Below are 15,361 nucleotides of genomic sequence, written 5' to 3'. Positions count from 1 at the left end.
CATTTTTAGATCACAAAGATGGCACACAAGCCTTTTCATAAGGCAATTAATCTGATTCAAATACAGAATGTGATTGTTTTGAAGTTGGAATGGTATATATATATATATTAGAGATAGACCGATATGCTTTTTTCAGGGCCGATACCGATTCCGATTATCGGTAGTCAAGGAGGCAGATAACCGATATTTGAAGCCGATATTCATTTGCAGTAAAAGTTAAAATGTTGGCACCAAATTTTTGAATAGTGCAAACCCTAACCGTTCTTTACAATGGATTCTCACACTGCACTTTTCATTTTACATCCTTCTATCTGCAATAAGACGTTGGTGGCGGGGGGAGTTAAATGTGGGGGCCAACGTGACATTACCTTTTATAGCATTTTGGGATACTTGTAGTTTTATTCTATAAATGTTATATTTTTATATTTTGAAGTAATAGGAGGAACCCTATCATTCAAAATGTGCATCAGCTGTGGCATTACTTATTACTACAGCAAAAAAAAAATAAAAATCCATGAGAAAAACTATTCATCCCTGAACACCATACAGTTCTTGTAGACCTTATTATGATTATTGTTATTGTTACCATATAGACAGTTTTGATAAGCTGAGGATCTTAAATCGAGAACAGCAATATCATGCTACTCCTCTCTACAAGAGAACTGTCAAAAGACAGCTTCAGGACACACTTCATCATGTAGTTTACTGCCACTTAGGATGCCCCAATCAACGCAGAAAAAGGTAGAGTAAAATAACTTGGTTATAATAATAGTAAGAATAACTTGGTTAAACAGACATTGTTGCGGTGGACCGCTGCCAGTTTCTGCTGTTTAATGTGTTTTACACTTATAGACACGTGTGTGTATTGCTAATTCACATTAACAAGCACTATCTTAGCTGTACACATGAATGGTTATTAACACACGAGAAAGTTATACAACACACCAAACATGAGCTCATTATTCAAAGTATGATGCACGTAACGAAATTACATCACTGAACATTAATTACAGCCAACTACGGCCGTAGATGTCACATAATGGCGGCGCCCATTGAGAGCATAATGTCCCAACTGACGGCAGGCATGACGTGAAAAGAGAGACAAAACGAGCAAATAAGCACACTATACTTTAGTGCACTTCTCTACTAATGCCTAACATACGGAAGACAACACGTTCGTGTAGTTAAACGGTGTTTGAGACACTTAATTTGTTACGGAGCGGACTTTAACGAGGTGCACAACGAGCTGTCAATCAAATCGACGTCGAAGCTTAAGGCACACAACGGCAAACCAGTGCGACAAATAAACACAATCTAAAGTAACTAAACGCTATTTAGTGTCACTGTGGCATCTAACTGCATAATAACCGCTGCAATGTGTGCGTCACGAGAGGTAAATATAATGACATTACTCTACTCTTAACATGGAACTAGACAATATAATGACAACTGTTAATATTTGGAATCTTTCTAACAAACATTGTTTACTTAATTAAGTGAAAATGTGTGTGATTCCCTCCCCGAGTAGTTCAAGTAGCGAATTAGCTACTGGGTGTTAGCCTACATGCTAAGCTGAACACACCACTGTTAGCTAGCGGGGATTCAATGCAAGGCAATGCAGCTCCATTCATATAGTGCATTTAATACACAACATAATTCAATGTGTTTAGCTTATCATGGTGAAAAGTTCGGCGGAGTCTCTTCTCTTTTAACTTACCTTCGAAGCATGTGTCTCGCGTTGTGTCCGTGGGTGCGTGTGTGACCGGCTACTGTGATACACGGCATACACTACTGATTGGTTCTGGCTCTTGCACGGCTAACCAATCAAATGCTGCTATGGGCGTTACGTTGCTGGAGTTGGACTCCATAACAGACAGAGACGCTCTGGGCTGCATTCGAAGCGAAAAGACGGAGTTTTAAATGGATCGCTTGTATCGGCCGTCAGATTAATAAAACAGACCGATACCGATATGTACCAATATGTCAAATATCGGTCTGGCCGATTATCGGTCTATCTCTATATATATATATAGCGCTTTTTTTTTTTTTTTTTTTAGCTGTAGTGCCCATATCGCTTTACAAAGCCTCCCATTCACACACAAATGGTCAGCTGCTGCCAGGTCCACTGGGAGGATTGAACCCACAACCTCACAGATGGGGGACGACCACTCTACCACTGAGCCACGCCGCTCCAGTTGCTCATGTCCACACTACTCGAGGCTTGCTGCGTCTCTGAAATTAGGAAAAAAAAAAAATTGTCGGTCTTTACATTTAAGAGTCAAGTTTCCTGCCAGAGCTTGATCGGCGAATTGTGATTGTACCTTTGGCTGGTGTGTGCCATTGCTTATCCTCTGCTTTCTCACGTCATCCTGTAGTTCCTCTATTCTGCACTGCTCTTCCCACTGATCTTGGAGCTGCTGCTCCTCCTGCAGGACACGCATGCAAACTACATTATACGGCACACAAATGTAAACAGCACCGTTTCTCTTAATTCAATTGCGTCATCAGTCAAAGGTGATAAGCACCAATCTTTTGCACCTGTTCTTGTCTACTGCACTGCTTTTGTTCCCCCTCCTGGCGTCTGAGGTCCCTCTCCAGTTCCAGCTCCTGGATCAGTTCCTCTCGGCTCCTCAGGGATTCTAATTGAGCCTCGCGATTTTTACGCATTTCCAGCTCCAGCTGCTGCCGTCTTCCCACAAGCACCTTTAACAGGGCAAATACAAGAATGCTCATTCCGCCTTTTATTACTTGGGTAATGTTTTGGAATGGTTGTGAGATATTACAAATGTGCTTATTGTAGAAACAAGCGCACCTCATGCATGAGTAGTTCTCTGGCTTTTCTCTCCTGTTCCCAGGTTGCTTCCCGTTTCTCCCACACACGTTGAGCTTCCGCTCTAAAATAGAAGGTGCAGTTAGAGATGTGTATTTAAAAGGCACAATACAAAAAGACCAACTCACGATATACAACAAGCACAGTAATTTTTCGAGAAGGCCGAAAGCCGGCGCTCACCTGTGTAGGAGGTCCAACTCGGCCTCCCGCTCTCTCTCCACCTGAAGCTGCTCTTCAATCACACGATTCATCCAAGCAGCGTCGGCGAAGACCCTTTCTCTTCGTGCCCCCTCCACCCCAACCTCTGTCTGCTCTCTTTTCAGCAAGGCTGCCAAGATCTTGTGATCAGACTCCTGGAGGACACAAGAGTGTTGTTGAATCATTCCTACACTTTCTTCATGGCCATTGATTGCCGTTTTCGCTAGGTGTTAACCAGCTAACCTGACCAGCGATTATTTGTCGTTCGTCGCCATGGGAACTGCACGCCAGCTGGCCACACGCACAGATTAATACGGTATTTTGATGCAAAGGGGAGTCACCGGCCTGAAATGGCCACTCACAAAATATCTGATTCTTCTTGCCAAAAATGTGTCTGGAGCCGCAAAACATTTGAACATTATGATAAAGGAAACTGTGTGTTAGTGTAGTCTAATGTATTGAGGGTCTAAAAGTTAATTAGAGCTGCACTATAACAGAAAATATGCAGCATCCAATACGTTGAGATTCATTTTCTTCTAACTCTCGTCTTTGGTGTTTGGATTTTTTGTGTGTAATTTTTTATTTTTATTTTTAAATACCTTCTTAGCGTTTGTCTGTCTTTCTGTCAAATTTTGGACAATTTTCTGAATACATTATGGCCATTTTATGCCTCGCTTTTTTTTTTTTTTTTTTTAGACATTTTATGGCTATTTTTTTTACATTTGTTTCTGCCTTTTTTTTCTGACTTTTGGCAAATTGTGGGGGGGTGGGAGGATTTATTTGTTTTTTCTTTGGTTTGTAGTTTTTGAACATTTTCTTTTTGCCTTTTTTAAAATATATTTTTTAAATGTATGTACATTATATAATGTTCTGCCTTTCCTCTTCTTTTGGGCAACTTTTTTTTTCACTTTAATCATTGACATCTCCCTTTCCTTTGACAACTTAGAAATTTCGACATTCTTTTTTCTTCTCATTAATTCAATATTAATAATTAATTTAAAGAATATTTATAATAAAAATGTAAAAAAAATATGTAAAAGTTATACTAATTTCTACCTTTTTTTTTTTTTTTAAGAGATCCAAAGGGAGCCACAGGAGAGAGACTGAAGATCCAGATGTGGCTCTAGAGCCGCAGGTTGCAGACTTAGTTTAAACTATTAGATTGGCAATTACAACCACTTTTAACTCATTCACTGCCTTTGACAAGTATACTTGTCAATTGTATTTTTTAGAGCGGTGCTAAATGGGGGCGAATCTGAGCATGCTCCACTGTAAATATCAAACTTGGAAACAACTTTACTGATGCCCAGCACCGGTAGATGACATCATTGCCCCATTTTATAGGAAATAAACACAGTTTCAGAGTCCATGGGAGAAATGGCTGTATTTTGGCAAACCTACATTTTTCTGCTGTCAATTATAAAAGAACGGGACGGGACAAAAAGTAGGGAGTCTATTCTGTTATTTGGTAGATTCGGTTTATATATAATTATTGAATGGAATATCACGTGAGTATTGGAAATGTAAAAATTTTCTATAATGACTGGCAGTGAATGAGTTAAGGGAACATCAACTATTCCCTGAATTTTGCTTCTTGTGGTGGATCTCACAATACCCTACGGCATCTATAGGACAGAATCTTAATCTTTTCTCATTAGGAGCAGTTGACAAACAAAATTGAAATCTGCAAATTTAGGTTTAATACTTCTCCGAGTGACAATTTAAAGACTCACCAGCTCTTCCTGCACCTGCTGGGCTCGCCTCCTGAGCTGAGCTCTATATTGTCGGATCAGGAAGTTCCTAATTGAAGAAGTATTGAAAGATTAGTCTTTCACCAGCCTGAATGTGTCTGCACCTTACAAGTTTTTCTTACTGCATTTCAGCCTTCTTACGCCTTTCCTCAAATTTTCTTCTCTCAGCGTCCATTTTGTCCAGCTCCCACAGCTTCACCTGCAAAGCTTCTTCTTCCTTCTTTAGATGAGTTGCCTTGGCCAGGAAAACAAAAATAAAATCTACATAGAAGCATTTTTGCCCTCAACATCTGCTTTTGTGCATTTTTTTAGTACCTCTTCCTCCATTAACCTCAATTCTTCCATTTTTTGGTGAATTTCTTTTGCTCTTTGATGCTCTTCAAGATTTCTATTTTCTTCTTCTTGTTTGATCTTCTCGAGGTCTTCTCTTTGACTCCTCTCGCATTCATTTTGAAAGTGACATTTTTCCGCCGCCTCCGCTTCTTGCTGTACGTTTGAAGAAATTAAAACGTCAACAACAAACTAAGAGCATGGATTTGAGAATATTTTAGATTTGAACGAAGCTCACAAAAGACACAAGAAAATTGATATGACTAGGACTTGCTGGCTTTCCTACCCGTTTCTTTTCAGAACTTTGTACTTGCAACGGACTGGCAACTTGTTGTTGTTGTTGTTGTTGTAAGGCCGAGTCAACCTGTGAACAAATTAAAAGCAGGGAGGAACTTGAGACCTTTGACAGAAAACATTTTAACATGTGAACGGCAAGACTTGCTTAGTTGTTTATCATAACCAGAGGCACAAGCATTGTCCAATTTGTGATGCTCCCGTAGTCCACAGTGCTTTTTTTTCCTGTTAAATAAAAGAAATTGGCTACCTGGTACAATCGAGGGTTGTTTCTCTCACGGTACTCCTTCAGAAGCTTCTGTGCTCGCTGGGAAAAGTACAGTACAAGACAGTAACAATGATAAGCATAACACAGACAGAAATGTACCAGGCTTAGGATAATTGACTTAATCTACCTTTTTTCTCCTCTCCTCTCCTAACAAGTACTGCGCTTCTGCTGTGTCCATCAATGCACCTTGGAGCGGTACCACAAGCTGCATTTCTGCGGCCAGTTGCTTTTGCTCCTCTTGAAGCATGTGCTTGAGCCGTATCCTACGCTGTTCCAGAGTGTTCATTTTATCATCCCCCAGCTTCTGTTTACAATATGCTTCCATGCTGACAAAGCAATAGACGCAAGTTGTTTGTCTCAGGCTCCCATGTTTGTAAAATGTGGATTCATGTAAGAAACGCTATACGGAAATAGTCTGAGGAGACATCACCAATCTAGCCATCACCTAAGAGCCATATGGATCCTTCATATGCATTTCAAACAATCAACGCAAGTAATAACATTTGTTGTGTGCTGCCTACCTCTGGTCGAAGGAGTGCCTGGAGGTCCACTCGGAGTGGAATTGATTGTGGACAACTTGGTCCTTAAAGTACTTAGCATTGACGGCCAACTGCTCCCGCCTCCTACATTGCTGCTCCCTCTTGCGGGCCATCTGGATCCCAATCGCCCGTTGCCGAAACGGCGGCGCATAAGAGGAAAGTGACGGTAGAGCCATGACCCTGCGAAGACAAACTGATTAAACGACAAATGCTGCATCCTAATTATCTAATTTGCTTGCTCCATCTAGGTGACGTAGCTTGTTTTGCTTGCAAACGCACCCAACAGACAACCGTTAGGTGATCGCATCTCTACCAAAGCACATTGTAAAAAATATATTTTACAAACATTTGGGTCCAAAATTCAGTGTAGTACGTATTCTCTCATAAGTTATATTTATCCACAGTTTATATTAAAACGAACGACTTTTAAAAACAGTATTATACCAAAGTCATCCGTGGTTACCGCGCTTTGATTGTCTTTCTACTTCCTGGTTACTTGCCATCACGCTACTACGGAAAGTCCGAGAGACCAAATACATTTAAAAAAACAAAAATTATCGTAGTGAGATAAGCGGTATGGAGAATGAATGAATGAACAAAACATAACCTAAATAATGAATAAACTACTGCACTACTGTATATAAGCTGATCGTTTTTAACAGTAGCTCAATTCATTATTATTTTTGAATAAATATAAATGGACAATTCAGTAACAGTTCTTGCCAAAATAAGAAATAACCAACAAAAACAACTAAAATATATGCAAACACTCATACATTCCAATCAATGTTACTTACATCCACCCATCCATCCATTTTCTTGACCGCTTATTCCTCACAAGGGGGGGGGGCTATCTCAGCTGGCTCTGGGCAGTAGGTGCGGGACACCCTGGACTGGTTGCCAACCAATCGCAGGGCACACAGAGACGAACAACCAACCACACTCACAAGCACACCATCGGGACAATTCGGAGCGCCCAATTAACCTGCCATGCACGTCTTTGGAATGTGGGAGGAGACCGGAGTACCCGGAAAAGACCCACGCAGGCACGGGGAGAACATGCAAAATCCACCCAGGAAGACTGGAGCCGGAGCCAGACTTTTATAAATAGGGGGGACAGGGCAAGGATACTTCATCCAAAGATGATGCCAAATTTATTTTCATGAAAATAAATTTCAATCGGACTCTCTAAATGTTTAAATATATTTAAGTACATAGTAAACACACAGGAGATTTTTGCACATATTGTGCCTTTTATTAACCATGTACAAAAAATAATTCAGTCTATGAACAATTAACATCATTACTGTTTAACGTGAATGAACTTGCACGCACACACACAGATACTGTATTCATGCAATTACTCAAAAAAATGCAGTACTTTTATCAACATAACATGAACATAGTGCAAATTTGTATTACAGTATGACAGAAGGTCCTAAGTGCCAAACTACCTTAACACTGGCTCAGAATAGCATAATCCTTCGGTTGTTGTGGGTCGTAGCAAAATGTTTTAAAAACTCATCCATGTTGAGGGCGTGTGCCCTCCCTGATTTGATACTGAGAGTTCCGAGGTGACTTAACCTGTCATCAGCCATTGTTGTCCTGAGGGGAGTTTTAAAGCAGAGAAGCTTCTCTCACAGGAAGCAGTGCTGACCGGAGTGACAACAGCAATCTTGCAAAGTCTAAATACCTCAGGAAAATTGTCTTTGTAAGGTTCAAGAAAAAAAAATAAAACCAAGCAAAGTGTTGCAGGAGCGAGTGGATTGATTGGACCCCAAAGCAGACGGAAGACGACCAGGAAAGTAGTATCAAAAATTTAATAACAAAAGGAGCACGATGAGTTTGTGAGGGAATAATGCAAATCAAAGTGTCACGCCGCCACCAGGCGTGGCGGTTCATGCTTTTATTTTTGTGTCTCTGTTTCCCGTTTTACTTTGAAATCCTAACTCTCCTCTCACCCCAGGTCACTTGCCCTTCCTGCCGCGCCATAATTACCGGTCCCCGCCCTTGATTATCACCACCTGCCACCAATCACCTACTGCAATAAAAGCCACCTGCATTCTCCCCTCAGTGCCGAAGTGTCACAGTCAGTGCATGGAAGCGTCCCACAGTCCTTATGTCCTCGTTCATGTTGCCATGTATTTTTGCCTTGTTTTTGTGCTTTTTCCTCCCCAGTGGAGCGCCTTTTGTTACCCCTTTTGCCTTGTGCCCTTTTTCCTCCCTAGCGGAGCGCTTTTCGTTGTCCCCAGTACCCTTTGCCTGTTTTTTCCTCCCTAGTGGAGCACTTTTTGTTCTCCACTTTTTGCCTCCCTGTTCTCCTCTCAGCTTGAGAGGAGACCCCTGTTGGCCGGTAATAAACCTGCTGCCTTGGTGGCTTACCTTACGCCTGCGTCTGAGTCCTACCTTACCTCGCCTTGTCACAAAGTACAAATAAAATGGAACAAAAGGAGTGCCTATAAGGCAATAACAACTATTTAACAAAAGGTACAACAGAATACCACACTAACAGAGCGCCTGGGCAGAGTCCCAGCTGAAGGATACAAAAATACTACAACACTAGTGGTTACCTAACAAAAGGAAAAAACGCACATGAAATTGTCTCAGGAGCAGGTCAGTCAGGACTCGGAACAAGGAGTAACATCAACAAGACGAGAATAATCCGACACCGTCCTTCAGCTTCTGCAGTACCTAAATACTGGACTAATTGGTGATGACTCCCAGGTGTGCAGCTGGGGACTCCGCCCACCCAGTAGAAAACCAGCAGCTGTGAGACAAAAAGGAAAACACGTGACCCAGCAGCCTGGCATGAAACACAAACATGGCACAAAGTAGATGGTCTGTCTAATCCACTTTTCACCTTCCTCTCAAGAAGTCGCTTGGCTTGGTGAACCTAATGTTGGAGATTGTTAGGATTATTATGTATATATTATAACATATTTTCTCTTTTATTACATAGATTTAATTGTAAAAGCATTTTACTCAGTGTTGTGCTATCTGTTTGGAGCTGCTGCATGTTTATTCAACCTCAGGACGTCTGGAATGCGGGAATGAAGAACTTCACACCAGGACAGGAGACAGCCTTCAAGGATTAGTGATCAAAGGATGTCTCCTGTGTTAATGACTGTTGTATTTGTGATGCCACAACGCTGCTATTTCTCCGCCTCCTTTTGTGACCATTTGTTAGCGAACTCCATGAAAAGACAAGAAATGTGAATGTGTGTCGGAGTGGGCCAGAGGATTGTGACCAGCACACATCTCTCGCTCATCTCTCCTTGTACAAGTAAAGGCCTTGTTTTCTCATTTTAATGTCGGTCTCCTCATTTGTGCAGTTTAAAAATGTCATAGATGATGTTTAAACCTGACAGAGATCAACTAAATCGAAATCAAAAATCTTTGCAAAGACAAACAGAGGCTCATTATTTAAGAAGGTTGCACTCTTTGGGTTTAGTGACTGTATACCTTGCATTATCTCACAACTTTTCTTTGAAAAACGCTTTTTCAACTTAGTTGTTAGACAGTCAATCACTTGATAAAAGAAGTGCTCTGGGGAAGCCCTCCTCATCAAAATTTCTCTGTCCTACAGTGCTGATCACCAGTGAATAAACCTTGAGCTTAGTTCGGATGTCTTTTGTGTCTTTGTACACCAGTTTTGCACTGCTCAGCAAGCAGCGTAACTTCATTGCACAGTTCACTGAAGTAATTTTCATTTCTGTTGTCCTCAAAGGTGTCTGTAAGGGAGCCTACTAGATCGACAGCTCTTGCTAAGTCAAGTGCTGGACTGGAGCATGTCTGAAAGACATTTGGCATCCCCAATGACCTAAAGCCCTATGAACTGCAAGTCTATCTGTGAAAGAAGAACCCTTGCTTCCACAGATCTTTCACCGTGTTTTTCCACATGCAAGATCCTGAAACAATCTCAGGACTGCTGGGAGCCTCTCTCTCAAATTACGGCATGCTGTATATCTGCATGCACACCTTGTGTCTGAAAGTGCCTGTAGCTCCCTGGGCTCCTCCTTTGGATCCTCTTTCTGTACTGCAAGCCACTCCAGATGCACATAAGAGCCAGATACAAACTTATACAGCTGCTGCAGAAGTGCAAAAAATTCTTCAGCCTCAGGCACTGCTTTTGTGGCATCAACAAGAACTACATTCAAGCAGTGTGCATTACAGTAAACATAAAATGAAAATCTGGCGTCACTTTTAATTCTGGCAGCTACACCAGAATGTTTCCCACTCATGACAGACCCTTGTCCCACAAGGTTATTATTATAGTCCAGACCATGTCTCTCTAGACAGTTGATAATCATCTTACTTTGACCTTCTGCATGAAGGCTTTCAGCTACCGGGAAGCATAGGAAGCTTTCGTGGACGGCACCACTGTAATAATACCGTATAACCAATGACATTTGCTCCTTTTTTTGCAGATCTTTTGTTTCATCTGCAAGCACACAGAACAAATTGTTTTCTTTCACTTCTTGCGTTACTTTACTCTGTACCATCTCAGTCAAGCTCTGAAGAATTTCATTTTGGATTTGGTGACTTGTGTATTTTGCATTGCACACATTTAGCCTTGTTTCAATGAATTTGTCATGCTTTGCTATTTCATTCAGTCTAGCCAAAAAGTTTACCTTGTTCTTACTATCCTCAGTCTCTCGATGACCCCTCTGTGCTATATTTTGTATCGCAGTCAAAAGAAGAACATTTGCTATTGTTTTCACATAATGTTGATTTTCTTCCACTTTCTTTTTTCGATTCACATTCATAGAATTTAACATGTTTGTGTTCATTTCAGTAGCCGTTTTATGCTGACTCCATGCGTACATTTGCATTGATATGCTGCTCGGAGTTGGAATGGAGCTTAAACGCTGACTCCTTGCACAATGCCTTTTTCCAGTTGGAGAAGCCACACTGTGATGTGAAGGCAGAGTCTGGTACATTAGGCAGAGAAAAATGTCTACAGGCAAAGCAGTAGCAAGAGTCATGAAGGATTGAGTATTCCAGCCAAGAATTGTTTTTGTACCAGGAGCTGTTGAATGACCTCCTCCTTGTTCCATGCTGAGTTCTGGAGAATTTTGTCAGACATGGCTGAACAGGACTCTCATCTTTGGATCGTGAAATATCTAGGATACAAATAAAATGGTCAAGAAAAACAGTTACGAGCTCAAGAAGATTACCCGATGATGACTTTCTTTGGCTAACAAGCCAATTTTAGGCAAGGAGCCATACCACTGGGTCCTTTTGAAAGAGTGAAACAAGAGTGCTGACAACAGCTGGCTCTGGATCTGGCTCTTCTACCCTCATATCATCCATCCTTCCATCATCAGAAGCAGGGTCCTCTGTATTCTCCTTTGATGGTACTACATTGTATTAAAAAAATAACAATAATAATAATCAGTGTAATCAGAATTCTAAAAAAAAACAAAAAACTATCATTAAAAACCAGCATGCATGATTCATAGACAGCAATTCAAAGTGTCTCAAATTAACTGAGCATGAGATGTTCTTACATTCTTTCTCCTTGTTATTGCTGACATTACTGCCAACTGCTTGACTCTCTGCCTTATTTGTGTCATGGTTTGGCTCTCAGGCCTGTTTGTTTTTATTCCAGCACCCAACTGATTGGTGGGCGTGCCCTCTTCAACGACCACACCTGTTCCTCATGGACAATCTATGGACTATAAAAGCCTCTCCGCGACCACAGCCCACTGCCAGATTATTCATCTTGCTCACTGCCGTGCAGCCAAGTGTTTATTTCTAGCGTCTCATAGCCTTTCATAGTTTTTCACGTGTCTTGTATTACTACGTCGCCCTTTGTTGTACTTTGTAGAATGTTTGATTTTTAGTTTACGTTTTCTCACCTACTCTTGTAGTGTTACCTTTTACGTGTGCGCTGTTGGCCATGTTTTTATAAGTTTAACTTTCTATTTCGTATTGAATGATATTTGCTGTGATTCCTAGCCTTTTTTTAAGCAAGTGTTTTTCGTTAATACCTATTTTTCTCCTTGCCTTTTGCAAGTTTTTTTGGTTGAGTTGTTTTTGTACTGGTTGTCTGACCAGCTTTTCGGTTGTTTGTTTCCGCGCATCTCGGTGGAATAAATTCTTGATCCTCCTTACTTTGGTCTGCGTATTTTGGGATCCACTGACGCTGGCCATACCGGCACCCTAACAGAATAATCTGTCCATGGATCCCGCAGACCAGGAAAAGGTACGTTTCGCTTTGGCCAGTCAGGGGCAGCTAGTGGGAGAGCATGACAAATCGCTGCGCGAGATGTAGGAAGCGATTTCCATGCTGGTCCGCCAACTGGGGGAGCTTACGACCCGGGTTGGTCAAGCAGGAGCTTTTGCTCCTCCCCCAGCCAGCTCATCCCCCATCTCACAGCAGGTGCTGCCTCCTCCCGTCACTATTCACGAGCCTTCTCTGCCCCATCCGCCACGTTACGGAGGGGGACCCGGAATGTGCGGCACCTTTTTGCACCACTGTTTGTTGATTTTCGACCAACAACCGCTTACTTATGCTAATGATCGCTCTAAGGTAGCATTTATGAGCCTCTTGACTGGCAAAGCGGCCTCTTGGGGTATGGCTGTGAGCAATTCGGTACCGGCGCTCCGGGCTTCCTTCCCTGATTTTGTTAGCGAACTCAGGCGCGTGTTTGATCATCCTGTGACAGGGAAGGAGGCCGGGGGGCAGTTACTTGACTATGTGCAGGGGCAGCAATCAGTCGCGGACTATTCCATAGGTTTTTGTATTATGGCCGCCGAAAGTGGGTTTGATAATCGGGCACTTTGTAGTATATTCCGGCGAGGGCTCTTGCCTGCACTAAAGGACAAGTTGGCAGTCTGACGAATCCACCAACTTGGAAGAACTTATAGCCCTAAGTATTAGGCTGGACAATAGCATCCGGGAAAGACGGCGTGAACGGGGCTGCGAGCGGAGCAGCCAACACAGAGGCACGGCTGGATCGCATCAAGGGGAATCCCCCCACGAGCCGCTTAATCCGTCCATCAACCTCACCGGTAGGATCGGGGTTTTTCTTCGAGAAGAAAGACGAGTCATTGCGGCCCTGCGTCGATTACAGGGGTCTTAATGACATTACTATAAAGAATAAATATCCCTTGCCTTTGCTTGATTCCGCTTTTGCACCACTGCAAGCCGCAACCGTTTTTACGAAACTCGATCTTCGGAGTGCATACCACCTGGTCCGGATTCGGGAGGGGGATGAGTGGAAGACCGCTTTCAAGACCCCGCTGGGACACTTTGAATACTTAGTTATGATCTCACGAACGCACCCGCCGTTTTTCAGTGTTTAACGACGTCTTACGAGACATGCTGGATCAATTCTCCTTTGTGTATCTTTGACATTCTGATTTTCTCACTGATCTCCGAGAACATAGAATTCACGTCCGACAAGTGCTCCAGCGACTACTGGAGAATCGGTTGTGTGTGAAAGCTGAGAAATGCGAGTTTCACTTGGACTCGGTCCAGTTTCTCTGCTTCATAGTGGAGAGAGGTCAACTTAGAGCTGACCCAGCCAAGATTCAGGCTGTGGTGGATTGGCCCTCTCCGACGTCTAGGAAACAGCTGCAAAGGTTCTTAGGGTTTGCAAATTTCTACAGGCGTTTTATCTAGAACTATAGTCAAAGAGCAGAACCACTTACACGGCTCACATCTATTAAGGTCCCATTCCAGTGGACTCCCGAAGCAGAGTCACCCTTTTCAGAATTAAAATACTGATTTTCTACTGCTCCAGTTTTGAAACATGCTAACCCAGAACTTCCTTTTGTGGTCGAGGTTGACGCATCCAGTTCAGGAGTGGGGGCGGTCCTCTCCCAACGCTCTCCAGACGACCAGAGGCTGGACCCCTGTGCGTTCTTCTCCAAGCGCCTCAGTCCAGCAGAGGTCAACTATGATGTTGGGAACTGCGAACTTTTGGCCATCGTACTGGCCCTACGGGAATGTAGACACTGGCTGGCAGGAGCAAAGGAACAATTCATCTACACAGACCACAAGAACCTGGAATATATTCATGCAGCCAAAAGAAAGAACCCACGTCAGGCAAGGTGGGCTCTGTTTTTTACTCGTTTTGACTTTGTGCTAACTTATCGCAGGGGAACCCTGAATCAGAAGCCGGATGCTCTGTCACGCATCCATGACCACGCCACCGAAGCCCCGGTTCCTGAACCAATTCTTCCAGAGCGCTGCATCATAGGAGCATTGCAGTGGGATATAGAACGGAGAGTTACTGACGCTCTGGCAGGGATCCAAGTATCGGAAGCAGTGCCTTCCGGGAAGTTGTTTGTGCCCCCTCCGATACGCAGGGACGTCTTGCGATGGGGACATGAGTCCAACCTCGCATGCTACCCTGGAGTCCACCGCACGCAATTCCTGGTGGAACAACGGTTCTGGTGGCCGGAACTCAGGAAGGACGTCACTGACTTTGTAAAGGCTTGTGTTGCCTGTGCCTGTGGAAAGGCGTCCCACCAAGCTCCTGCTGGGCTACTACGGCCCCTACCGGTCCCACATTGCCGTGGACTTCATCACGGGACTACCGGTATCAAAAGGTAACTGATTCTGACTATAACGGACCGATTTTCTTAACTGGGCCATTTCATGGCCTTATCGAAGTTACCGGCCAAACTATTAAGCATGTGGTCCGGCTCCACGGCATTCCCCTCAACTTGGTATCCGATCGAGGACCGCAGTTCGTGTCCCAAGTATGGAAACAGTTCTGCAGAGCATTGGGAGCCACCTCGAGCCTGTCGTCATGCTACCACCCGCAATCCAACGGCCAGACGGAACGCCTGAATAAGGACCTTGAGGCGGCGCTTCGCTGTGTGCCTGCAGTCCCCCGTGTCGTGGTCGTCACACCTAGCCTGGGTTGAGTACGCACACAACACATTGATCTCCTCAGCCACAGGACGGTCTCCATTCGAGGCCGCTTACGGATACTAGCCCCCGCTGTTCCCGTCCCAGGAGGGCCAAGTAGACCTCACATCCGTACAAATGCACCTGCGCCGAGCCCACAAAGTCTGGCGGGAGACCAGGGCCGCCTTGTTCCAAACTGCTGCCCAGAACCAGGCCATCACTGATCGGCGCCGCCGCCCGGCACCAGCCTACACCCCAGGAGACAAGGTATGGCGGGTCCACCCG

General features: G+C 43.6%; 1 protein-coding gene across 3 annotated transcripts; it reads right to left on the bottom strand.

Moving 5' to 3' along the window:
- Window positions 1-210: 210 nt before the first annotated feature.
- tchp (trichoplein, keratin filament binding) lies at window positions 211-6,716 on the bottom strand. Of its 3 annotated transcripts, none has more exons than XM_077522380.1 (13): window positions 6,655-6,716; window positions 6,193-6,390; window positions 5,799-5,997; window positions 5,654-5,710; window positions 5,396-5,473; window positions 5,095-5,265; window positions 4,902-5,014; window positions 4,762-4,828; window positions 3,011-3,183; window positions 2,813-2,894; window positions 2,539-2,703; window positions 2,322-2,426; window positions 211-2,232 (listed from the first exon to the last, which is right to left on the bottom strand). In XM_077522380.1, the coding sequence occupies exons 2-13, from the start codon at window positions 6,384-6,386 to the stop codon at window positions 2,200-2,202; spliced, it is 1,437 nt and encodes a 478-aa protein (XP_077378506.1). In that variant the 5' UTR covers window positions 6,387-6,390; window positions 6,655-6,716; the 3' UTR covers window positions 211-2,199. The 3 variants fall into 3 exon arrangements, with proteins under 3 accessions (XP_077378506.1, XP_077378507.1, XP_077378508.1); XM_077522381.1 differs by having other exon boundaries at window positions 6,490-6,692; XM_077522382.1 differs by lacking the exon at window positions 6,655-6,716 and having other exon boundaries at window positions 5,799-5,939; window positions 6,193-6,341.
- Window positions 6,717-15,361: the final 8,645 nt, after the last annotated feature.

The sequence above is a fragment of the Festucalex cinctus genome, chromosome 5, assembly GCF_051991245.1.
Source record: "Festucalex cinctus isolate MCC-2025b chromosome 5, RoL_Fcin_1.0, whole genome shotgun sequence".
Taxonomy (NCBI): domain Eukaryota; kingdom Metazoa; phylum Chordata; class Actinopteri; order Syngnathiformes; family Syngnathidae; genus Festucalex; species Festucalex cinctus.
This window is presented reverse-complemented; position numbering and strand designations above follow the sequence as displayed.